The following is a 27,185-nucleotide window of genomic DNA, read 5'->3' as shown; positions in this document are numbered from 1 at the left end:
TTCAAATTTCTATTAGCTCCAGACCATGTACAGGAGCATAATGAAAATAAAAGAAGGTGATGTAACATTTTAACCTAGATATTAAAATATCAGGAATTAAAGCATAAACCAAACAATTGTACGATGGATCAGGAGACCGGGCTAAGAGAAAGCCAGAGAAAACATAGCACAATATGCAGATATATATATATATATATATATATATATATATATATATATATATATATATATAGTTTTTAGACAACACTTGAAGAATAGCTGATTTACTGTTTTTTTATTTAAAATGCTAATTTCTTTGGAAGAATCAGTTCTCAATGAACATGTTTTCTTCAACAACATATTTTCTCCATTTCTCTTGTGTTTACAAGAATAATGTGTTTGTGCATTCTATGGACAACATTGTATACTATTAAAATACTCATTTTAAAAAGTATGATATTCTAGATAAATAAAATGTTTAGTTAGTAAAAATGCCACATTGGTGCATGTTTGCGAAAGGTCTTAGGTATTGCCAGGCACTATGACTGGCAAAATAACGTTTTTGGTAGGCCCGATTAGAAGTGCCCAAATGAGATAATTATTGCATCCAACATAATCGAACAATGAGGTGTTCAGAATGTACTGGGTACAACAGTTATCGCCTATCCGATCTGGGGTTTAGCTCTGAAAATGTGCTGTGCACTAAAATCAATGTCCATCTCATTGTTCATTGGGGGGTTCTTAATTATTAGACCATCCAACCACCCAACGACTATTTCCTCAAAAAAGGACACTTTGATGATTGATAAGTTCTCCAAGAGAGTCTACATTTATGCAAAGCAGCGTATGTTTTGGGACGATGAAAGAGAGTGAGTACTTCAAGACATCAGGATTTTGCTGCAATATTGCAAGGGCGAATAACAAAGTTCCCAAGCTCTTGATCCACAGGCCACACTGAAAATCACATTGAGATGGTATCCATTTCTCCCTCTGCCAGGTGAGGGACTTAGTCAAGGGGCAAAAGGAGGAATCAGCTTCAGTAATCAGCAATTTGATTTAGCACATACATGGACACCAAATCAGCTACAGCAGCTGCTCAAGACACATTAACAGTCCATATTTGCATCACCCAGGGCCAGGTGGGGCAGGAACAGAAACATCTTTATGTATTAGCAGTGTCTCGGCATACTACAGAGCGCTATCTGTGCTGCGCGGCTGAAATCCTTCTCTGCGGAGACTGTTCATATCGAAACGAGTCATTACCTCACAACGCACCAGTAGAACATCATCTTTAACATAGGCCCTTTGCTTCAGCACTTGCAGGTGCATGAAAGTCACGTAGCCAAACCCTTTTGGGTTCCGATGCATGGTTGGTCGCTGAAATGCCAGTAGCTCAGGTTTAGTGTCCATCACTTCTTCCAAGTTCTGCCTTAAGGGTCCATCTGACTGATCAAGAATTGATAAGCGTATAGTGCCCTGGAATGGCCAAGGAAGATGGCTATCGTATTCACCCTGCATGGCATGCACAAACAGAGATATGTAGTTAGCACAGCGCTGAACATTAGGCAACTGAATATGGAGGCGTAAGCAGAGTTTGTAGCCAGGCTTTCCAGTGTAGAATCCAGGACTGTGGATGACCACTGGCCGCTCTTCCTCCTGAGCTTTCAGATGCATGCCAAAATTCTCAATTCTCCAAATATAAATGCCATTGCACTGTTGTGCCTCTAAGTCCTCCACCCTATTCTTCATGCTGAAGAGAGTGCGTTTGAGGTCTGCCACTTGGGTACTCTGTGTCTCCATTTTGGCAATCAACTCTCGGATTTGGTGGTCCTGCCTCACAAGACGGCTCTCCAGTTGCTGAATGGTTTCCCGGACGTTATGTGCGTCTGGCATGCAATCTCGCTGTGAGGACAAGGCAGAGGGATGGATCGGGCTTATGACGGAAAGCCCTGGCTCCAAGGGCAGAGAAACTGGTGTTGAGGAGTGTGACAGGTTTGAGAGGCTGACACCACGCAGCGCCTTTGCCATCATTCGCATGTGGAGCTGTGTAAATTCTTGATTATGGCGTGCCTCTTGATTCCGCTGCATCTAAGGATGAAAGAAAAAGATAAACTGAACACTATTTATTTGAAACAGATAGAGGCCAGTCTCAGATATTCGTACCCTAGTTTCTTTCCATGCAGCATGTTTTACTCATTCCCAGTAAATCCCTAACACTGATAAATCGGGGAGAGGGCCCCTAAGCCAACAATATACAAGATAAAGTTAATTGCCTGATCACCTGGAAACCTGTCTTAAATGGAGAACTCTAGTCACAATTTGTTTGGTAGTATCCCTTAACATATGATCTACCCTAGATTTTAGGGAGGGCTATATATACCCAACAAGATGTAAGGGACCTTTCTAGAAGGAGAGATTTGGGAATCTGGTTTTTATGTGTGTAGCCCCCATATTATACTCACAGTTATAGAATAAACACATGTGTAGCAGTGATGGCTAGACTACTAGGTATATTTTCACAAACAAGGGGGACCCAAATAAGTACCTAAGGACCTTGGGCAATCATTTATTACGAAAAACAGTGGTCCGTAGGATTAGGTTATCAAAAAGACAGATGCAAATATAGACTCCAATCAGTACTATATTGATTCTTGTTTTCAGTACCCAGTCGGGCCTGAAATTTTATTTCAAAATATAAACAAGTTTAGGAGACCATCAGAGAGGTCTAATGCAAACGTTGATAGGGTACAAGCCTGTACCTATCCAAAAGTACACTCCAAAAGGATTGAAAAAAATAGGCAAGAAAGCAAGGAAAATAGGGTATAGAATATCAGGCAAAAAGAACATGGGAGCCAATTGTCCCTTGCATCAATAGCGTATTTGCATGGCAAGTTCAGACAACAAATTCATGTAACAGTTTCAGCACGATGGTAAGGTTACAGAATTTGGCAAAGTGTCGACGACGTTTCGATCCCCGGCTCCTAGTGAACTGGGATCATCATCAGGACATAAACAATGTTTTGCCTGTATGTGCTTTTTCTGATAAAAGTAACATTGAACAAGAATGGGAGAGAAGAGGAAAAAAGGGAATATGTTTAAATATGGCACTAATTAAAGTTGTTCTTTACAGGTAAAATGCACAAACTTATACATTGATCTCATGCCATTGTGACGTTGATTTCAAACAACCTATATTCCAATGTGCCAATCTCATGCTGTACGGAACGGTGAGAGCAGTTTGGCCTGAACCGGTTCGGTTTATGGCACCGTGAGTATTTAGGCGCCAATGTGGTTGTGACTGCTGGTGTCGCTTTTGACCAGTTGTGCCGTGGTGAAGACTCATGTGAAATTAAAGCAATTCAGGGCATGCCACCACATTAGCGCCTAAATACTCAATGGCATGAGATCAATGTATAAGTTTGTGCATTTTACCTGTAAAGAACAACTTTAATTAGTACCATATTTAAACATATTCCCTTTTTTCCTCTTCTCTCCCATTCTTGTTCAATGTTACTTTTATCAGAAAAAGCACATACAGGCAAAACATTGTTTATGTCCTGATGATGATCCCAGTTCACTAGGAGCCGGGGATCGAAACGTCGTCGACACTTTGCTAAATTCTGTAACCTTACCATCGTGCTGAAACTGTTACATGAATTTGTTGTCTGAACTTGCCATGCAAATACGCTATTGATGCAAGGGACAATTGGCTCCCATGTTCTTTTTGCCTGATATTCTATACCCTATTTTCCTTGCTTTCTTGCCTATTTTTTTCAATCCTTTTGGAGTGTACTTTTGGATAGGTACAGGCTTGTACCCTATCAACGTTTGCATTAGACCTCTCTGATGGTCTCCTAAACTTGTTTATATTTTGAAATAAAATTTCAGGCCCGGCTGGGTACTGAAAACAAGAATCAATATAGTACTGATTGGAGTCTATATTTGCATCTGTCTTTTTGATAACCTAATCCTACGGACCTCTGTTTTTCGTAATAAATGGCTAGACTACTAGGAGCAAAATTTAAGGCAATAGTAAGGATGGTCCACACACGCCCCTAAGAATGTATCATGCACTGCTCTCCACTGCTTCATTAGACGTTTTCTGAAGGCCAAGATTGTAGCTCACGCTTGCTTAATGTAAGCACAAAAGCTGCAATGGAATTTTGTATTACAAAGAGGCCGCACGGCCACTGAGCACTAAACTTGATTAACTGCTTACACTTCATGGGATGAGATGAATGGATGAGCATTGGAAGGATCCAGTCATAAGCGATCAATGTCAAAGAGATTTCAAAGCTTGGAGTAATCTAATTAAAATGTTGACAACATTTACAAAATGTATTTCTGTACCTTTTCAGTACATCCAAATACACTGAATAAGCAGTCAATGGGGGCGAGAGGGCACTCTGTAGCATAATGGCCTGGCATCTGAAATGAGAAATTCAAATAGTGCACATTTTATATCATCCATAGACATACAACATGCTTAAGAACAAACTTAATAGCAGAGCCTTAACATGCAGAACTTTGGATCTGAACGAGTAAATATCTGAGTTACAACAAACTCAACTACCTGTACATGCACTCCTAAGAACATGTGCACACGTCCTGTTTCTGAACACAGACTTATACAATGCCCCACTCTCCTAATATTTACAAGAGTTTGAATGCCTACCCAATGGAAGGCTCATTAAATGGGGAACATTCATGACTGGCACCCTGAAGGCAGGAAACCTAGCTAAACGTGTCCAAACTTGACCTGTTTTATTGGATGAAACCCACACAAGAGTCGTGACATTAGTGGTTTGTTTGTGGCAACTTGTGGGAATCCATGCCATGTTGCCCACCCCTCGTGACATACCCACAGACTTGGAAGGGTGGCTTCATGTACCCTGGGAGGAGGGCTCTGTTATTAAAATAACATGTTGATTAGACTTCTTGTCCATTAAATGGAATAGCGATTTGAAATGGAATATGCTTAAAACACAGATATAAAACAACTGCATGTAACAGTTTATATAAAAACAATTGCATTTAGTAGGTTAATTACTTTACAAATTCAAGGATAAAATAATTCAATTACTATTAGCATTAAAGATAGAGCCACAGCTCATACAACTTTGATTCTAAAATTAAGAAATACTCAAATGCCTGCTTTTATCACAGGTTTAAGACACCGTTTACATTCTGCAGTGGGATATAAAAGCACGGAGTGCGCTACATTGTGTGGAAAACATTGTTCATACTCACAAACAGATTACTTCATGCAAGAATTTAAATAATAGTGATTCTGGAACGCACCACGGTGAAACCGTAACAACTGACTGAGACAATTTAAGAAATAGACAGTCAAACCAGATGCGGTTTTCACAGTACTATAATAACTCGATATTTTCTAGGAGCAAAATAAACCTAAACTGTGAATAACAATTTCTACTTAGCAAATTGCCTTAAGCTATACTTGTTTACATGTACTGGAATGCCATCTATTATTTCTTCATAGTCAAAAGTTCATTTAATTATTTGACAAATCATATTTTATTCAGATTTCCGATAATTTGTGATACCCAGTAGCAGATTTTTCAAACACTCTGCTTAGACAACAGTGAATTTTGTTTTGGTCTAAATCCTGCCTGTTTTCTCTGAATTAACTGCAACATACTTGCCCACTCCTCAACTGGTAATAACAGATTTCGGGTTTTAGAACAAATTTAAAAGAGAAATAAACCAGTACACACCTCGTCTGCTCAAATCTCCTCCCTTCCTGATTAAAGAGCATGCCTACTGTGCAGAATTGTTCCTGTCATGACAATTTGTTTAAAATAAGGGTGTAGAAATTTAGCCCAGATTGCAGGATCTTTTTTTTACAATTCTGCAGAATCTAGCTGTGCCTGCAGACTTTCAATAATCTTCTCTAGTCCAGATTCACAAAAAGGGAGTTTCTCGCCGATTGGAATATTAATTCTTGAGATAGACACAGACGTAGTGCTTGGGCGGAGGTGTATAAGCTCATTAAATGCTCTTCTCACTGCTTTTTAGAACTCTTTCAATAGTGTAGACACTATGCACCAGAATTGTCTTCCATCTTTTAACGTAACTGACCTGGCCGAATCATTGGGAGCCTTCGCCTTTAAAATCTTCTTTTTTTTTAATCACACTTTTAAAAGCATTCACTTTGAGGCGATATTGGAAATATAACAATTTGTACACTTGTAACCTCCCCCCAAAATCTAAGATAGATATGTTTTCGCTAATGCCAGGAATATAAGCAGAGTAGTGTTGTACAATATTTTTAGGACCACAACACAGTTTTTAAGACCACATTCAGGACACACATTAATTTATTTTATTTATTTATTTTAAAATTTTTATATAGCGCTGGCTAGACCCGGAGGTATCAGAGCGCTTTACATGAGCATCAGATCATAGTTACAGATTACATCGTTACAAAGGTTAAACAGTTATTAGAGCATGGCAACATAGTTACTTGTAAGGTCGAGATAAACAATAAGCACAAATACGTAAGGGGAAAAGAAGGCAAGATGAGAGATTCAGGGGGTGGTTGGAGTTGGGGTAGTATACAGATAATGTAGGTGGGAAAGAGGAGGGGAGGGTGAGAGACACAACATGGGAAGAAGAGTGGAAGGGTGACGGGGTCACAAACCGGTAGACAAGTCAAGGCAACGTCCAAAGTCCAGTAAGCTGTGATCACAGGGGAAGTGGAATCCCTTCCCTATCTCGATTGGCTCCCTTTACGCAGTGGACTCTCTCAGGGAGGCCTCGGAGACTCCAAGGCCTACATACTGGATCCTTCCCCAAAAAGGGGAGAAGGAGTGCTTTGGCAAGGGGTGCCATACCACACCTCAAGTGTGAGTGACTACCTTGGCGCAGTGGACTCATTCAGCGGGTTCGCTGAGACTCTACAGTACAAATATTGGATCTTTCCCCAACAAGGTGGAGAAGGAATGCTTAGTCAAAGGGCACAAAGGAGAGGGGTTAGGAAGAGTAGCAGGAAAGGGGAAAGATTCAGGGGAGAGAGGATAGGAGCTAGGGAATAGACAATAAGTAGAGACGAAAATAAGTCTGCCTAAAGACCGACTGGGTAGGTGACGACCAAGGAGGGAATCCAAGGCCCATCTCTCCTATAGCTAAACCAAGTAGCTCCCTCAGGCATCAGACAAAATAGTTCAGTCTCAAAACATTGAGAGGAGAGGGAGGGAGAGACATAAATAGAGGGAGGATGCGGTAGGGGACAATAGGAGAGACAACATGAAGTGCAACAATGTGGTTCAACAATATTATTATTATTATTATTATTAAATGATATTTGTAGAGCGCGCTGACACCATGGGTTTCCTGGCGCTATGGGACATCGAATTCCGGGACTGAGGTAAAGTGCAGAGAGAGAAAAAGAAAAGTTTTAAGCAACTTCCTAAAATGAAGGAGGGAGCTGCTTGATTTGATGTTCAGAGGAAGGGAGTTCCAGAGTTTCGGAGCTAAAAAGGCAAATCTTCGTCCACCGAATTTGTCAGTTCTGGTTTTGGGTGTGATAAGTGATTTTTGATAGGTGGAACGGAGGTTGCGGTTTGGACAGTAAGGAATGATAAGGGAACTCAAAAAGACAGGGCTGGGGCAGTTGAGGGCTTTGTACGTGAGACAGCCCAACTTAAAGGCCACCCTTTGTTCAATTGGTAACCAGTGAAGTTTGTGTATCATTGGTTTGGCAGATTGCCATTTGGGAGATTTAAAGATGATTCGGGCCGCCTGATTTTGGACCACCTGAAGGCGGTGGAGGAGAGTTTTTGGAAGTCCATGATAGATAGAGTTGGAAAAGTCCAAACGGGAAAGCACAAGAGAGATGATAACCTGGGTCAGGGCAGGTGTGGGAAGCAGATGGCTGACCTTCCGGATTTTCCTGAGCTGGAAGGAGCAGGATGAGATCACGGAGCCGATATGAGGTCGGAGGGAGAGTTCGGCATCAATAATTACGCCGAGGCTTTTTACAGAGGTGGAAGGGATCCGCGAGGGGCACAGTTCGGAAGGCCAGAACTGGGTTCCCCAGGAAGAAAAGCTGGAGCCCGGGAGGAGGAGCTCGGTTTTCCCGGGGTTTAGCTTCAACTGGTTGGAGTTCATCCAATCTTGGATATGAAGCATAGCAGAGTGAAAATTATCTATTGCATTGGGAGAATTGAGTGGAAAAATAATCTGCAAATCGTCGGCGTAGTTAAAAACTGTAATGTCCCAGTTACGGAGTGAATGGAGTAGGGGCTGGAGGTACAGATTGAACAGGAGGGGAGACAGGGAGGATCCCTGGGGGACTCCGCAGGTTGTGGGGGTCTTGGGAGCTGTGTAGGGGCCCAGGCGGACGGCTTGGGATCTGTCAGATAGAAAAGAGCAGATCCAGTTGAAGGCGGAGCCCTGGATGCCAGCCTGTTCGACACGGTTGAGCAAGATGTTATGGTCAACCGTGTCGAACGCGGCCGAGAGGTCCAGGAGAACGAGAGCCTGGGGGGTTCCTGAGTCGGCATTTCTCCTTAGTGTGTCGAGGACAGCTAGGATGACGGCTTCAGTAGAGAATGACGGCCTGAAGCCGGCCTGATTAGGCTCCAGATAACCAGAGGACTCGATGAAATTGGAGAGGCAACTGGTGACATGTGCTTCGAGGAGATTAGAGAAGTAAGGCAGAAGCGATATAGGGCGATAATTGGAGAGTTCCGCTGGGTCCGTGCCTGTTTTTTTTAATAGTGGGACAAGGATGGCTTCTTTGAAGGATCTCGGGACAGTTCCTGTGCTGAGTGAGCTGTTCAAGAGAGGTAGAATGCATTCAGGTAAGGAGTGACATACTGTGCGCAGGACTGAGGGTGGGCAGCCATCGTTTGGGGAACCTGATTTTAACCGGGATGCGAGCTGTACTAGGGAGATCGGATTGATGGGGGGGAATTCAGTGAAAACAGAAGGGTTGTTGAAAAAAGATTCCAGGGGGGCGATCTGAGGGGTGGTGAAGATCGATGCCTTATTTTTGTTGATTTTTTGGACGAAAAAAAGGTTGAGGGCGTCGCAGGTTTCTTGGGTGGGAGTCTGGCCTGGGAGGGTTCTGTCGTCAGAAGTCAGTTCATTCATAATTTTAAAAATTTCTTTGGATTTGTTGTCCGAGGAAGAGATTCTGTCCGAGAAGTGAGTAGATTTGGCAGAAACTATGGCAATTTTATAGTCTCTGCGAGCTGAGGTATATTGTAATCTAGCTTGTAATTGTAATATACAAGAAGAAGATCAATAAGTAAACATTAAATCACACAATCAGCAATACAATTAAGAGAGGAGTGAAAGGGGAGAGAAAGTAGTGGGGGGTAGGGGCGGAGAGAGAGTGAGGATAAGGGAAGAGACAACCATAGAGAAAGTAAGTCTGTCTAAGATTCACAGAAAAATAGGGTGGGGACAAAGGGCAAGGGCATGTGAGGGCTGAGGACAGAGGACAGAAGCTGGAAAGAGTAGGAGCGGAGAGAGGGGAAGGTAGCATAAGGTGAGGATCGCTAGGTTCAGGATCAAAAGTACCGGGTTATCAATCTGCACAGATTCTCAAGGTGAGTGCATTGTTAAAAACAGGCCACAAGGTGGAGCTCCAGGCAAAGGAAGGGATCAGTTTAAAACTCAAAGGAAAAATAGATCAGGAGTGTTTCTGTAGAAAAGAAGCACTGTTATTCTAATGGCAACGCATCCATCTTGAGGGGCCTAGAAGTTGTCAGATCTCGTCAGATCTCGTCTTTGGCACCATTTTGTAAGGCTAGTTGGATCACGCAATTTCAGCGCGGCAGTTACTACTCCATTCATGCCAGCGCTGCTTCGCTCCTGAATTCCACCCTGCCCAGCCACTATAACCATTTAACCCCCAATTTGAAATGAGCGCTCCCAGAAAGTGTCTTCCCTCGAGACCAAACAATCAAACAACTAGGGCATTGCTGGGCTAGGCGAGGGAGGCCTCCCTTGGTGCCGGTGCTGAGTTCCAAAGCTCTGCCTGCAATCCCCGCTAGGAATCCCGTCAGCCGATCTCGCGAAGTCAGATCTCCCAAAGTCAGTTGAGCTGTGGCATGTTAGGGAGAGCTGGAGCAATGCCTGTTCCGAGGCGCTGAGCTGGGACAAAGCAGCGCAAGAGAGGCAGGCCTCACCGTGTGGGTGGGTGGGGGATCAACGCACCATAAACAATTTTGTCCGGTGGGGGTCATCGCACTATTTATTGTTGGTCGGGCAGTCGGGTCATCAGCATCCAGCATCGTGGCGGTGAAATGGGCATGGAGAACTGGGCTGCAAACTGGGCAAGCCACGGATGGAGCGGGAGCACTGGAAAGTTCCGAGGCGCCTTGCAGATACAGGCACTCAGGAGGCGGAGATGAGCCGTGCAACTCCCAGGCGCTCGGCGGCGATGAGGAAGATGCTGCTAGTGTCGATGTTTGATGGGGATCTACGCAAACTAGCAGCTGGGTCAGCCGTCACAGGGCGATCGTTGGCCTACCGAAAGGAGATAACGAGCGGCACATTCCTCAGCAGGGAGGCGGCATGGAGCTGGGGAAAACCTCAGTGCGGCTGAATCGGTGTAGAGCAGCATGCCAGAGGCGACGTGGTGCCCAGAAATCACGGTCTCTGATAGAAAGCACAGATCCGATGTTAAGGTGTCCGTGGCCATCCAGGCCGGACCCCTGCAGACGGATCACAGCGTTGGGCAGTCAGTGGCCAGGAGGAGCGTCGGGTACCCATCGCTAGCGGCGAGGTGGAGAAATCCTGGAGGAAGAAGCCTGTGGCCTGCGTCCTCTAGGCGCCCAAGCCAGGAGGGGGTCGATGAGGCAGGAAGGTCACGGCCATAGCAGTGTAGAGCGTCGTCCACGTGAGTGGAAAATATTTTCTTTTCTTAATGCGAACCAGTTGCTTGTAGGTCGAGGGAAACAGGTGGATGGCGAGGGATATTGTCCGATGCAGTGATCCCCTAGCGTGGAGCTCCTGCAAGAGAGCTCCTACGCGGCGGGTGATTTTTTAATGTAACTAAAGTGTCATGTGGTAGCACATTGTCATTTACAGACAGCGAATTTCCCTTTGAACTGATCACTATATTTGCAGGCATACAGTTTTAATGATAAAACTATATTGCACACATGATAATGTGTGGGAAACTGGTTTCAGTGAATGTCAATTGTTTGTGTATCACCCAGTGTCTTGAATTGTTTTTACCCATTAAATTCTCTGCTTCCAACACACTTCTGAACTACAAAAAAGGTACTTAATTTTTGCTTTCCTAACTGCTGAGTGCTTACAGTTCATTTTAAGGTATTTACATTTTGATGTGTGTTGCAAAAAAGATATCTGACAGCTTTTCCTTTCAAATACCATGCACCACAGCAAGACCTGCAAATAATTCACTATAAAAATGTCACTCACTTTGCAGTCAGAGAAAGAAAAGTAAACACTATTCTTTATGTTAAAAGACTAAGCAGCAATTTGTCAGAGGACATTGCCTGACATTTGATCTCTGTCTTTGAAGCACCGAAAAATGAGACAACAAACAAAGCATTCAAAAACATCTTCATTTATTGTTCGGACTTTCCTCGCCCACCTAAAATAGGCTTTTGACCACACACATATTGTGACTCACAGTTTGGAAAATGCTAGTGTAGAGAGAATCCAGTGCATTTATAATTGTTTGTTCTTAAGTGATGCTAATCTAGGAATAGATTTCATATTCTGATAATTATGTTTGGCTTGTTCATCTGGAACCTACCTCCTGTCAACCGTACTATTTATTGATCAACTCTCCGGGTTCTACACTATTAAGTGTTTAGCTGCATTTCATTACTTTTAATATATTTACTTTGTGCATATTTTGTTTTTGAATATTTTAATACAACGTTTTAAGTGGTTATTTGTACTCGATATAGTGCACAAAATAAAGGGGAAGAGGTATCTCTCATACACCATCCTCCAAACACACGAGAGGGTGTAGGAGGCAAAAGTAGAACACAAAAGGTGAATGTGGGGCACATACTATTTTCTAAAAATGCTCCCACCCATAAATTGTGGCATGCTTCATCGTTGGCCTTGCTAACAACATCCCTGTGCAGACTAATGTCTGGGATGGAGAATAAGGGTGGGGAAGACAATACAAATAAATAACATTGTGGATCAAAATATACAGACATCAGGTATAAAATTGGCTCAGGAATATCCTCCCTATATTTTATTCCTGGATTTCCTGGTTAGGATTAAAATATATAATATAGGATAGTGGAGATGGGGCGAATAATTAGCCCTACACCCCTTCTATCTGCATGCTTGTCAACATGTTTCAGCCAAAAAAGGTAAGCAAGCTTTCTTCAGGACTATAGGTCTTGTGTAACCCCTACTGTCCTACCTTACTTAGTCGGCAGATTGCTTTCTGACCAATCCAGGTCTGAGAAAATGCAATCATGCTGCAGTATTTCCTACAAGGAAACATAGCACTAAAACCACAACATACTACATATTGAAAAAAAAACTCAACTGTACTACAAAGACAAAGTTCATTGCTCAAACATATGTAAAATACTTCTCGTAATGTACCATATTCTGTAGGTGGAACAACAGACACCCACTCTTAATTAGTTCAAGGCTACCAATCATATCTACACCTAGGGAATACTCAAGTTTGCTTAACTCCTTAACGTGGAAATCACAATCAGAACAGCCCAAGAGGAGTGTCATGTAATTAAATTCTAAAGGGAGGGACACACGTAAAGATAAAGTTTTAATATTAATTTTAAATGGATGCTTACTGAGTTACAAATGTTCAATCGTTCCTATTGGTGTGCAAGCAGGAGCATCTCCCTTTAGTCAAACACTGGTTGTATAAGATTATTAATGTTAACCCTGGATACAAATGAACCGGAAATACTTTTAACCAGACCAAATTATTTCTCGTCTCAGAGTTGGGTATAAGATTGAACTGGTATGTCGCATCTAAACCCTGTGCTGGTCTGTATGCTCTCTCTTTAGGGGGCCCTACCCTCTCCTTACTTTGTCATGGTGAGACCACTGCAGCTGAAAGCCTCTCTGCACATCGTAAAGGGGCCTACTGCTGTTCACGATCTGCCTTCTATCAGGCGCGGTTCGTCCACTGGGGCGTAGCCCCCCTTGCCCGACGCCGCCCGCAGCTCCCTCATGACAATCATGTCAATGAATCAACATGACGTCAGACCGCCGGGCGGGCGTCATGTTGATTCATTGACATGATTGTACAGACGGCAACACTAGTACGCATGCGTGGGGACGGAGGGTGAATTTTTACCCGTGCCCACGCATGCGCACTTGTGTTTTTACGGTGTTGCGCATGCCCATCAGGAGCCCTAATGGGCGTGCTGCGGGCGAGAGGGTACCTGTGCCCCTGGCGCCAGGATTGGCCAGGGGCGCTGTGAGCCTGTGACGTGTGCGGGACCGGCAGCAAGGTAGAGTGTGTGTTTTTCGATGTTCCAGTAAACTAGCTTGCACAAATGACTTGAGATAGTTCAGTGTTTTAAAGCATCAGCTGCAGAAATGTGTGCATCTATTCCAGGTCACCCGTTTATTTCACGGCATGGGGTTTTGGAAATGTAAAAATGCTCAGAATTTCTTTTTTGATAGTTGCAACAACAGCCTTCAACAGATTTCATTTTATAAACATTTTCCAGAAAATGAGTTAACAACTGTCACCACAAATATAATGTACTCTTTGAACTAAGGTTATAAAATTTGAAAATGTTAACAAACGGCAGAGGCGGAATAGCATGATATATGCATTTATTATTGCATGCGTGTTGGTGTATGTTTGTATGTGAAAATGTATAGTACATACCTAGGGCTTACAGGATGGCAAATACATGGGCGGTAGAAGGTTTCCAGCATAAAAAGGTAGGGGTGATGTAATATGTAAACTGGCACATCCTTCAACATCGATCCTAAAGGCTTGTTAGAGTCCATAATTTATTTTTATATGGTCATAAAAGTACATGAATGATGGATGAATGCAGGGTGGGTGCATTAATGATTGTTCGGTGGATGGGTGGGTGGATGGGTGCATGGATGGATGCATGCATGATGGGTGGATGGATGCATGAATGATGGATGCAGGATGGATGGGTGGGTGGATGCATGAATGAATGATGTATGGATGAAGGATGGATGAGTGGATGAAGGATGGATGAGTGGATGCAGGATGGATGGATGGGTGGATGGATGGGTGGATGCATGGATGGATGGGTGGATGCATGGATGGATGGGTGGATGCATGGATGGATGGGTGGATGCATGCATGATGGGTGGATGCATGATGGATGGATGGGTGGATGGATGGATGGGTGGGTGGATGGATGGATGGATGGGTGGATGGATGGATGGGTGGGTGGATGGATGGGTGGGTGGATGGGTGGATGGATGGATGGGTGGGTGGATGGGTGGGTGGATGGATGGATGGGTGGGTGGATGGGTGGATGGATGGGTGGGTGCATGAATGATGTATGGATGCTTGCATGCATGATGGGCAGAGGCATGATGGATGGATGGGTGGATGCATGAATGAATGATGTATGCAGGGTGGGTGGGTGGATGGGTGGATGCATGCATGATGGGTGGATGCATGATGGATGGATAGATGGGTGGATGCATGAATGAATGATGTATGGATGCAGGATGGGTGGGTGGATGTATGGGTGGATGTATGAATGATTAATGGATGCATGCATGCATGATGGGTGGATGCATGATGGATGGATGGGTGGATGCATGAATGAATGATGTATGGATGCAGGATGGGTGGGTGGATAGATGGGTGGATGCATGAATGATGTATGGATGGATGCAAGGTGGTTCGGGCTCGCTCGCTGCGCTCGATCGCTACGGTGCAATATGCAAATTAGTTCACGCCCCACCACTTTCAAATGTCACCAGTCGCCCCTGCCTTCTATGCGTGCCGGCTGCATCACGTGAGCAAAATCCTTAGTTGCGTGGTGTCACACCCGCATTGGTGTCTTGGGCAACGGCTGTTCTTCTGATATTAAACCTCCACCATACTGGGTGTGGAGGGGGAACGCCAACAATATATCAATAAATACCAAGGGGCTCGATCAGTAATAGTATATGAAAAACCCCGGTTAGCAGTCACCATATTTGGTTGGTCCCAGCTCTTAGTAGGACTGAAACCAAAAATATGTGCATATCCTTTAAAACTTTATGTATATCTTTTTTACTTCATTGCAGGAATAATTTGGTTAAAAGTATTTCCGGTTCATTCGGAAGCGGGGTTTACACTAATATTCTTTTACAACCAGTGTATGTCTGTAGGGAGACGCTCCCGCTCGCACACCAATACGAGCGATTGAACATTTGAATCTCGGTAAGCAGCCACGTAAAATTAATATTAAAACTTTACTTTTACGTGTGTCCCTTCCTATTGTAATTATATCACAGTCCCCGGGGGATTGTTCTGAGTGTGGATTCCATGTTAAAGAGTGATGTAAACTTGAGTACGCCCTAGGTGATGATATGAGTGGTAGCCTTGAACTAAATAAGAGTGGGTGAATGTTGATCCACCAACACAATATGGTACATTATGCGTAGTTGTGAGTGAATGAATATAACTAACTATAGAGCCCTTAATAAAATAGCTCTGCCAGCTCTTCGGGGGGCGCTGGATTCCTCGGTCTCTTCTCTCTCGGACAATCCAGTACTGGATGCCTGTGCTTTAGAATCATGGCTCAGGACGAACATCGATGCAGTCGCCCCTCTGACCTCACGCACTACGATGAGGATCTGTCGCTCTGCTCCTTGGTTAAATGAATCCTTGAGAGTCATCAAAAGCAAATGCAAAGGACTCGAAAGAAAATGGCACAATCATTATCTTTCTGATGACAAGATCATCTATTAGGCAGCTTTAAAATCTCATTATATGAGGGTGAAAAGTGCTAAGATAAGCGATCTGCAGACCAAAATTGCGACCACCTATAACAAGGGCAAGGAAATCTTTAGTATCAAAAAGTCCTTTACGACACCTTAGGCAGCCAGCAAGGTAGCCCCGCCATTGGCAGAGTGCATGAGCCAGGTGGCCTGCTCCTTTCACGATAAGATAATGACGATCCATCAGTCCCTCTTTGTGAAGACTGGGGCTGACATGCCTTCACCTCGCATCTATGATGAAATAATCAGGCCCCATTCTCACCAGTCACTCTCACAATGCCAATCATTGTTACACTTCCTGGCTATTGAATCTGAGGATACACTTGCATACCTCACGGGCCGTAAGTTGGGCTCACCATGCAGATGCATGTCCAGCTACACTATTACTCGCCCTAGCATCCACCATAAACCAATCAGTCAATATGGTGCTGACCTCCTCTCTTACAACGGCCATTGTGCCACCACTCTGGAAGCAGGCAAAAATCCTGCCAAAATACAAAGGCGGACCCGAACGTTCCCACAAATTATAGGCCTATCTCCCTCCTCCCTGCCTTCTCCAAAGTGTTGGAGAAACTTGTTGATAAAGTGATCATGGATTACGCGCAAAGTCATAATCTCATACACCCCACTCAATTTGACTTTAATGCCATTTATAGTACTGAAACAGCTCTGCTGGAGGTGACGGAACATCTCAAAGATAAGCTTGATCAGGGGGACAGAGCGATTCATATTATTTGATCTGTCGGCTGCATTCAACACAGTGCCACACGTGATGCTTCTCAGCAGACTGAGGAACATGTGGTTTGTGAGTCGGGCATTAGCCTAGATAACATCCTATCTGAAGGATAGACAACAGGAAATATGGACTCCCCTTTTTTCAGCCCTCATGCCCAGTACGTAGGTAGGAGTCCCGCAGGGCTCTATCTTGAGTCCAACTCTTTTTAATTTATATAAATGTCGCCTCTAGCACCCCTGGTGGAGGCAAATGGCGGCAAGATAATTTCATATGCTGGCGACACTCAGCTGATTTTTTCATGCTGCAAAGGCACAGACTTAGATGGGGACCCAATCAGATCCTACCTTACAAAGGTTTTTAAATGGCTGAAGGAGAACCAGCTGTAGTCAAACCCTGACAAATCAAAGATTGTTCTCTTTGGCCTGCCTTTTGTGAGCAATTGGAGCCAATGGTGGCCGGAGGAATTATCCCCCTCTAGCGTCGCCCAATACACAGTTAAGTATTTTGGCATCTACACAGATAACGCCCTCTCTATGAGCTCCCAAGTTTAGGTTCTGGTGGGAACCTGTTTTGGCTTACTCCGTATGCTGAAGAATTTCCTTCTGCTCCTCCCACCGAACTCCAGGAAGACAGTGGTTCAGGCGCTGGTTAAGTCTAGGTGAGACTATGCCAATGTCCTTTACTTGGCCCTATCAGACTACTTCCTTCAGCGCCTCCAGGTGGTGCAAAACTCAGCAGCTAGGGCGATTCTTAGACTGACTCCTAGATCTCATATGTCAACGCCTAACACTGGCTTCTAATGAACGAGTGTATACATTTCAAGGTCATGGCAATTTTCTTTAATGCCTCCCATGAAGGGTGCCGGATAACTCAGAAAGCTACGCACCTACTAGAGCACTTAGATCATCCTCTGCTGACTTTGCCCGCATCCCTAAGTTACGCATGGGATGCAGGGGCAGTAAGTCTTTCAGCCTTGTGGGTGCTCGGGTATGGAGCAAACTTCAGGCAGCTCTGAGAGCATCCACTGATCTGACTACCTTTAAGAAACAGATGAAAACATGGCTTTTCAAAAGATAAGTAGTCCTCGGGTGCAGTCATGTGTGAACCTTTAGCGCAGTAACACTCCTGATGGAGTAGCTGTGCGCTGTAGAAATTCCGTACATTCATTCATTAATTCGTTTGGTGCATTTTACATATTTTTGAACAATGAACTTTGTTTGTCTTTGTAGTACAGTCGAGATTCATTTTATCAATGAGTAGTATGTTGCAATCCCCTTCCACAGGTTTCTTTTAACAAAATGTAGATTTAATTTGCTGCATTTTTACTTGGGTTCTTTTAATAATTGGCAGAAGCCAGAATTAGCTCCGCCCTGTAGCTGTGACCAGTTCTCAGTTCAGGATACAATGCATTTTGTTATGTTTTGTGGGCTGTATTTAGAGCCAAGGAAAAAATTCTTGTTGCCAATTCTGAAAGAAGCCGGCTTCACTCAGGTGAGACCGGCTTTGCTCTTCTTACAATTATTACCTAATCCCCACATTACTTTTTGCGTTGCTAAATTTCTGGTAGCCGCCTCAAGGGCAAAAGCTGACTGCCAAGATTAGTTATTTATGCTAAACAACTTTTCTAATCGCTTGTTACGATCTCAAAATTTGTTCTTAATATTTAAAATTATGTGTATTATGGAAAATCCTGTATGAAATGTATTTTATCCCTTTTCTCTTTGTATGGTTTTTAAATAAGCCGAATAAAGATATTTTGACTGACTGACTGACTGAGTAGTATGTTGTGTTTATTAGTAGTATGTTTCTTTGTAGAAATACTGGAGTGTGATTACACGTTCTCAGGCTGGAATTGGTCAGACCTCAATCTACCGACTACGTGAGGTAGGAGAGTAGGGGTTACACAAGATCTATAGTCCTGAAGAAGGCTGGATTACACTTTTTAGCTAGTAAATACAGCTGAAACATGTTGACAAGCATGCAGATAGGGTTAATATTTCACTGTATCTCCACCATCCTATATTATATACATTTTAATGCTGACCACGAAATCAAGGAATACATTATGGAGATATTCCTGAGCTTGTTTTAAACCGGATGTCTCACATTTTGATCCCCAATATTATTTGTTTGTATTGTCCCCCCCACCCTTATGCTCCAGCATAGGCGTTCGTCTGCGCCGGAATGTCATTATCAAGCCCAATGATCAAGCTTGCCACAATTTGTGGTTGAGGACATTTTTAACAAACTGTGTGTGTGCCACACTAACCTTTTGTGTACTTTTCACGCCTCCTACACCCTTTCGTGTATTTATACTCAATATCATATTTTCAATTACTATGAATGTTATTCCAGTGAGTGGTGAAGGGGAAATAGGATTATAGGAGAAGCATGCTTTCTTCCAGTTACATACTGGAAACTGTGCCACATCATCCGAAGTGTGGCCTATTTAAGCCTAAGGAGGAACACACAAAAGAGCACTTTTCAAACATCTTACCTGTTCTCGGATGAGACGAGTGGGGCAATATTCACACAACACATACGCCAGTGGGCAGCTCTGGTCGTGTTCCTATATTTTATGGGAAATAAATAACACCAGCTTTTAATGTACAATCAATTCCAATGTCAACCATCAAACACCCCGTAGAATATTTCACAATTTTTTTGATGTACCTACAAAAATCTAAATGCTAAATCGGATGCTTTAGTGTGGGTATGTTTGAGCCATAGTAAAGATAGCCTTCAGTAGGGTTTCAGTCACTCATTTGCTCTTATGTTCACATTACATTATCAGTCCAACAGCAAAAGAGGCTTCTCGCAGTACCTGCCAGCTACGTGGGAGACATTTGGTATGATGCTTCCTCATAACATGCTGCAATCATCTCGGATTCACTTCATACCTGTGTTTTTTTGAAAATTATTAAATGGAACATGTATCGGACACCTGCCCAATTGCTTGAATCTTGGCTAGGACTACAATGTGCAAATTGCTAAACCAATAGATTTTTTCTTCATTCCATTGTGATATACCAGCCATACAGGTGTGTGAGATTTGAGGAATATCTGTTAAGTAGTCATTCTTTCCATTTTTTAAGATGTTGTTGATATGACATTTGGATAACCAGGGGATAGAATAAAAAGCATTCACATGACCTGTTGGTCTGGCATGTATCTGAAAGTGCTTCCTACAATCACTGGTGAGTTTAGACGCTCATTGACTCGTCATACATGCACATTGGCTTTTCTTCACATTCATGCACCTATTCAATATCCAACTCATTAGGTATAGCATTCAAGATTCATCCAACCACAATAAAACACACTTACAGAAATACCACAAGTGTATGCAATATATAATAAAAGAATAAAAGCAGGAAAAAGAAAAGTTATTCAACATAATTGGGGCGGGCATATGCTTGCATCAAAATGTAAAAAAAAATGATACAAAGCAGCTGACGGTAAATTGAAATGGTAATGTGCACAAGTAATCATAGGTTTAAAGATTCAACATGGAGCCACATTTAGAGGTAATCTTGGCCATCTTGGAACGATCAACTAATGATACTCAGTGTACAATATTATTAGAAGACGGCTGCTCAGTAAACATCGTGCAAGATGGCCATCTTGAAACAGTATTGTGCATAATGAATCATTGTTATACTGAACCAAGATGGAAGATGACAAGTTGTTTCTTAACGAGGTGGCCAATGTGGAATAGTGTGGAGCAATAAGTGGCAAGTTATAATGGCTAGCAGCACAGTCTGGGAGCTGGGATGAGCTGAGCTCTCTAAAATAAATACATCAGTCCTGGCACAGAAGCGCGCTCACTTTCAGGCACATGCGAGAGTGTGATCACTCATAGGGCACTAGAGCCAATGGCCAAAGTGGGCCATGCTTCCACAACCAGGTTTTGTGTCAGAAGGAAAACCAATACCAAAACCCTTGCCTCCTATGATAATCTGTGTGCTTCTATGTAACAAAACACTTGTGTACAAGCTTTAACAAAGCATATTATTCTTATGTCCTGAGTTGTATTGCCTATACAATATGCCTCTCACAATAAACAAGTCAGACGTAGGTCCTTCGCCATAACATTTATATAAGAACAGCAAAATGTTCCAAATGGACCAATGAAGCCTTTGACTTTATCGTTGGCTTCTTATCATAACCAACAGGCTTACTATACTGAATAAAAGCACTCTTTTGAACAGGAAGTACACACGTTATAGCCAGTCAAATGCCTGCAGATAGCATGATCAATCAATGGGTAGATCGAGCCTAAGGCTATATCTCACTACTACTTTTTAAAGCACTTTTTCTGGTGATCACACAAAGAACGCAACAGGAGTTAGGTCATGCTAGACTTAAAAATATCAAGAGAATATCCAAGTTGGAGCTGGCTGAGACGTCCATCTACCCCAAAGTTTATAGCTTAATAAAAAAATATGCATTTTGACTTGTAGCAATAATGATTAGTAGTTAAACTGGAATACAAGAGACAGGCAATTTTACACTACGTCAAGAGTGTTTACTTTTTGTTCTGAGACACAGTATTTTTGTGCATTTTTCGATGAGGCTGTCAATAATTCAGTGACATTAGATATAGTGAAAAAAGTGCTCAGTGACAGGTGAAAAAAGTGTCTATTATACATGGGTGAGATAAACATATAATATGTCCAAATTATACAAGGATCCTGCATCCTGGAAAATGGCCACCGTCAAGCCGCTTTTGAAGAAACCCTCCCTAGATCCCACCATCTTAAAAAACTTCCGCCCGATATCCCTGCTTCCTGCTCCCGCCAAGATGCTCGAGGTCCACCTTAACTTCCATCTAAGTGCCTTCCTGGACAATTTCTGCCGGCTAGACCCCTCTCAGCATGGCTTTCAGAAGTCGCACAGTACGGAGTCAGCGCTCACAGTGGTGGTCAACAACATCCGCGCTAAGGTCGACAGTGGTCAGACCACCCTTCTGATCCTGCTCGACCGTACAGCCGCATTTGACACCTTGTTCCCCACCATCCTGGTCTCTCGTCTTAGCAAGATGGGAGTGGATGGGCCCGCTCTCAGCCTTTTGGCCTCGTTCCTTAACAAACGCATGCAGATGGTCAAATTGGCTGACTTCCTTTCCCCCGCCAAGCCGGTGCAGTGTGGGGTCCCCCAGGGCTCATCTTTGAGCCCTACCCTTTTCAACATATATGTGGCCCCACTTGCCAGGCTAGTAAGATCGTTTGGATTGGAAGTACTATCGTATGCCGACGACACCCAGATCATGGTCTCCCTCACTCAATCTGTGTAGACCGAGGATTCTAATTTTAGGAACTGCATGGAATCTTTCGCAGGCTGGATGACTGCAAATTTCCTCAAATTAAATGCGGAAAAGACAGAGGTCCTTATCTTCGGAGGCAAGCGTGAGATCTGGTCGGCTGACTGGTGGCCATCTTCACTTGGAACCTGCCCCACACCCACCCCTGCAGCTCGCAATGTAGGAGTAATACTTGACACTACACTCTCCCTTGACAAAAAAGTTAATAGAACTGTTTCCACCTGCTGCGGGGTCCTAAGGATTTTGCGAAACTTTCGAATTACCTTTCCCTGGACTCGAGAAAACAACTTGCGGTTGCCCTTATTTCCTCACGCCTAGATGATTGTAACGCCCTTTATCTAGGTACAGTTAAGAGGCTGGTTCAACGTCTGCAAGTTGTGCAGAACGCAGCAGCCAGGTTCGTTGTCAACGCCCCCAGAAGATCCTCAGGCTCCGCTATAAGAAAACATCTTCACTGGCTCCCGATGCAGTCCAGGATAGACTTTAGAGTTCTTTGTCTCATTCACTGTGCCCTTCATGGATCCGGTGCAGAAAACATTAGGTCTCTTGTGTCCTCCTATACTCCTGGCAGGGCCTTGCGTTCTGCCAACAAGTACCTTCTGTCAGTTCCGCGGACGGTGAAGGCCAGATGGGGGGGGGGGGGGGGGGGGGGTGTTGGGGGGGGGGGGGGGGGGTGAGGCCTTTTTTGCCCTTGCCCCGAAGCTCTGGAACCTACTGCCTAATGAGCTCACAGGTCTTGTGTCTCTTGCCCCATTCCGCAAAGCCTTAAAGACCTGGCTTTACACAGTAGCCTACCTATAGTCTTCCCCTTGGTTTTTGCACAGTTTTCAGCTTCTCCGTCCTATGCGCCTTGATGCCTCCGGGCAAAGTCTGCGCAATATAAATCCAACTTCATTCAGGACATTTATTAAAATGGTCAGAATAACGAGGAATCATGTGTCTCTGATAGGTAGCGCAATTGCTTGCTAATTGAGAACCAGAAGACCTAATAGAAGCGTACGTCAACGTTTCTACTCGGACGTAAGCGTGATTTAGGAAGGCGTAATGGCGGGACTTCGTCAGGACAAGGTGAAAATGGAAGATATTTGTGATATTTGTGGGGGTATTTATAAAGGGCGGCGTTCGCTCCGGAGGGAGCATCTTGGCGCTGAAAATCCTGGTAGGTCAGTCATGGTGACGGTATGAGTTTAGATGGCTGCTTTAGTGTAGTCGTCGGAGAGGTTAAAAATCCAGGTCTTTAGGAGTTTTCTGAAAGGTTTTTTGTGAGTTTGTTGTCTCAGATTTTTGGGCAGGTTGTTCCAGGCTTTAGTGGCAAGGCACCCTTGGTCTTCAAGCTGTACCTGGCAGTGAGGATGAGGTTGTCCTGGGAAGAACGGAGGGATCGACTGGGGTTATAGTGGGGAAAGCGTCTGGTAAGGTATTTTAGACCTGATTTGTTAAAAGCTCGAAAGGCAACAATCAGTATCTTAAAAAGCATTCTTTTATGGAGGGGGAGCCAACGCAGGGATTTTAGGGCTGCAGAGATAGATGATTTTCGGGGTAGTTTTAGGACCGGTCGGGCGGCTGTATGAAGAACACTTTGAAACTTGTTCAAAGTAGCCTTTTTTGCCCCCGCCAGAAGACCGTTACAGTAATCCAAGCGTGAAATTATGAGAGCTACTGTAACTGTTTTTCAGGCGTCAAGTGGAAGGAAGTCTAAGAACTTTTTCAGCGATTTTATTATTCCAAAGCATCGGCCGGCTACGGTCCTGACATGCTGGTTGAATGATAGGTCAGAATCGAATAGGACGCCGAGATTCCTAGCTGTTGTTACAGTTTGGGGAGGAGCCACTGAGTCATCCGGCCACCAGAGGGATGGGCAGAAGGAGGTGTTCTTACCGATAGGGAGGATCTCCGTTTTGCCGGTTAGTGTCCATCCATTTGAAAACCGCTGTCAAACAGTTTTTGAGGTTGAGCGCTGCCTTGGTTGAATTATCCTCTAGAGGCATAATGAGTTGTGTATCATCGGCATACGATGTTACCGGTATGCCGAATGATTCAATCAGGGATAAGAGGGGGATGAGGTAGATATTGAAAAGAAGGGGACTCAGGATGGACCCCTGAGGTACCCCGGAGGAAACCTTCTTTTCTTTGGAGTGGAAAGGGCCAAGCGCGACCGTTTGGGACCTGTCGGTAAGAAATGATTTTATCCAGGATAGGGCGGTTTCCGAAATCCCTATGTCCATCAGTCTGCTGATCAGAATGGAGTGGGAGATGGTATTGAATGCTGCAGTGAGATCGAGAAGAATGAGAATAGCATTCTTCCTCTGATCTTGTAGCATCTTGATTGTATCTGACAGTTCGATCAGAGCTGTTTCAGTCAAGTGTTTGGGGCGGAAACCAGATTGTTGCGGATGGAGTATATTATGAGTTTCCAGGTAACATTTAAGTTCTCTGTAGACAAGCTGTTCGGTTATTTTTCCCAGAGCCGGGAGGAGTGAGATCGGACAAAGATTGGTCAGGTCTGACGGGGATTTGTTGGCCTTCTTCATGAGAGGTTTAACTATACCCCTTTTCCACAGGCGGGGGACAGATCCAGTGCGGAGCGACAAATTAACTATATCGTTAATGGTTGGGGTAACCACGTCGATGAGTTGGTGGAGGATTTTAGGAGGACAAGGGTCAGACGGGGAACCAGACTTGCACGCTAAGATGACTTCTTTGGTTTGAGCCAGGGTGACAGGGGAGAAGATCTTAAGGCTACCAGCTGGTGACTCCAGATTAGAGGCAGTGAGAGAACCAGGAGTTGTTTGTGGAGGAGGGAAATTTCTTTGGATGGAGACAATTTTGTCCTCAAAGTAGTCTGATATTTTGTCACACAGGTCTTGGGATGGTGGGATTTCGGGTTGGAGTGCTTTGGGCTGGGTGAATGATTTTACTATTAAGAACAATGTTTTTTGTTTTTGACCGGACTCGTTGATGGCGTTTTTTTTGGGCAGATTTGATATTGGTGAGGTAATTTTTCCTTAGTTGTATGTAAGAGAGACGGTCGTTTTTGTCATATGTTCTGCGCCATTTTCGCTCTGCTTTTCTACACAGTAGATGAGAAGTAGCTAGATCCTGGGTGAACCAAGGGGAGTTGGTTTTAGCTTTTTTATGGGTTGTGCTGAGACGTTTGGAGGGGTTCCGAGTTTTAATTTCTTGTGAAATCCAGTTTTGAAAGAGGTTAGCGTCAAGTTCGACGTTACCAGATAGAGTGGGGGCCTGGGATTGGAGGATAGGGTTGAAGATGAGATTATCTTGAACCTTTTTCCAGTTAACGGGATTGTCACAGTGAGGGTTCGTTTTACTGAAGGTGAGTGGGCGTGCGTTTTTAATATGGAACAGGATCAAGCTGTGATCAGTCCATATTTGGGGAACAGGAGGTAGGGTGGTTAGAGGTGGGAAGTTAGTGCAAACACCATCGAGGGTATGTCCTAGCGAATGAGTAGGCTGTAGGACATTTTGCTGGAGGTTAAATATTTCGAGGGTTTGAAGAAAGTTGTTTGTTTGAGAGTCAGATTTGGACTCCAGGTGTAGGTTGAAATCCCTGAGAAGGGTGAAATGAGGATATCTGAGGAAGAAGTGTCCAAGAGAGTCGCACAGTGAGTCAAGGAATTCTGAAGCATTGCCAGGTGGGCGGTAAATCATGGCCCCCTGAGAAAGAGGAGGGGTGTGGCCTAAAAGTGGGCGTGATCAGCGCGCACGCCTAAACTGATGGCGGCCGCTCAAGAGGGGTGAAAGAGCGCGACAGCGTTTAAATCGGCTGCGTGCTCGAAGTGATAATTAACTGTTTAAAAAGCAGGACAGTTACAGATTTACAGAGTAAGTGACACCACACAAATAATGTTTAAAATCAGAGCAAGATGCAATTATTCTCGTACCGCCAGCCCCCGGCTTCCGCCTCAGGACTGGGTCAGGGATTTCTGATGGACGCTTGTTGTCAGCGTATTTATAGGCGGAGAGGTCGGCGTGGCGTAAAAGTTGGCGTGGTCAGCGCGCACGCCTAGGCTGATGGCGGCCGCTCAAGAGGGGTGAAAGAGCGCGACAGCGTTTAAATCGGCTGTGTGCTTGAAGTGATAATTAACTGTTTCAAAGCAGGACACTTACAGATTTACAGAGTAAGTGACACCACACAAATAATGTTTAAAATCAGAGCAAGATGCAATTATTCTCGTACCGCCAGCTCCCGCTCCCGGCTTCCGCCTCAGGACTGGGTCAGGGATTTCTGATGGACGCTTGTTGTCAGCGTATTTATAGACGGAGAGGTGGGCGTGGCCTACAAGTGGGCGTGGTCCGCGCGCACGCCTAGGCGGATGGCAGCCGCTCAAGAGGGGTGAAAGAGCGCGACAGCGTTTAAATCGGCTGCGTGCTCGAAGTGATAATTAACTGTTTAAAAGCAGGACAGTTACAGATTTACAGAGTAAGTGACACCACACAAATAATGTTTAAAATCAGAGCAAGATGCAATTATTCTCGTACCGCCAGCTCCCGGCTTCCGTCTCAGGACTGGGTCAGGGATTTCTGCTGGAAGACAGCTAATTCATGGGGAAAATATCCTATATCTGCCTTAAAGGATGCCGGAGACTGACCGGTAACCTGAAGGATTCAGGAAGACTCCAACATCTCAAATTAATAGTAGAGTTTAGAGCCATTTTAGATCTGATTTAATAATAGTTCTATGGGAGGGGGGATCAGTCTTCCCCGTGGAGGAACTTTGATCTTTCTTTTTATTTAATAGTCCTCCATGCCCGATCCATTATTTCAAACTGATTCCTGCGTTAGGATTGCTTTAAACTGTAATCCTAACACAGGAATCTGTTCGTAATGATGGACCGGGCACGGAGGACTATTAAATAAAAACTAAAGTGCAAAGTTTCTCTATAGGGCAGACTGATCGCGGCAGAAGTCCACCCCACAGAATTATTATTATATCAGATATAAATCATCTCTAACTTCTACAATTAATTTGCGATAGTATACATGTAGGAGTTTTCCTGAATTATTCAGATAACTGGTTAGTCTCCGACATCCTTTAAGGCAGATATAGGATATTTTGCCCATGAATTGGCCGATTTCCCTTTTCACCTTGTCCTGAAGAAGACCCGCCATGACGCCTTCTTAAATAACAAGTCAGTGCCGAAACATCGACGTTCATTTGGGGTTCAGTGCTATCGGGTCTTC

General features: G+C 44.0%; 1 protein-coding gene across 2 annotated transcripts in view; it reads right to left on the bottom strand.

Moving 5' to 3' along the window:
- Positions 1–259: 259 nt before the first annotated feature.
- Positions 260–27,185, bottom strand: part of TRAF6 (TNF receptor associated factor 6) — a 185,252-nt gene continuing 158,326 nt past the window's right edge. For both annotated transcript variants that reach the window (XM_086959529.1, XM_086959531.1), the window contains 3 exons: positions 19,158–19,229; positions 4,330–4,407; positions 260–2,067 (listed from right to left, as the gene is read on the bottom strand). In XM_086959529.1, coding sequence (XP_086815655.1) covers positions 1,168–2,067; positions 4,330–4,407; positions 19,158–19,229 — 1,050 coding nt within the window. In that variant the 3' untranslated portion in view covers positions 260–1,167. The remainder of the gene's footprint in view (positions 2,068–4,329; positions 4,408–19,157; positions 19,230–27,185) is intronic.

This window comes from Lissotriton vulgaris, chromosome 2_2, assembly GCF_964263255.1.
Source record: "Lissotriton vulgaris chromosome 2_2, aLisVul1.2, whole genome shotgun sequence".
Classification (NCBI taxonomy): domain Eukaryota; kingdom Metazoa; phylum Chordata; class Amphibia; order Caudata; family Salamandridae; genus Lissotriton; species Lissotriton vulgaris.
This window is presented reverse-complemented; position numbering and strand designations above follow the sequence as displayed.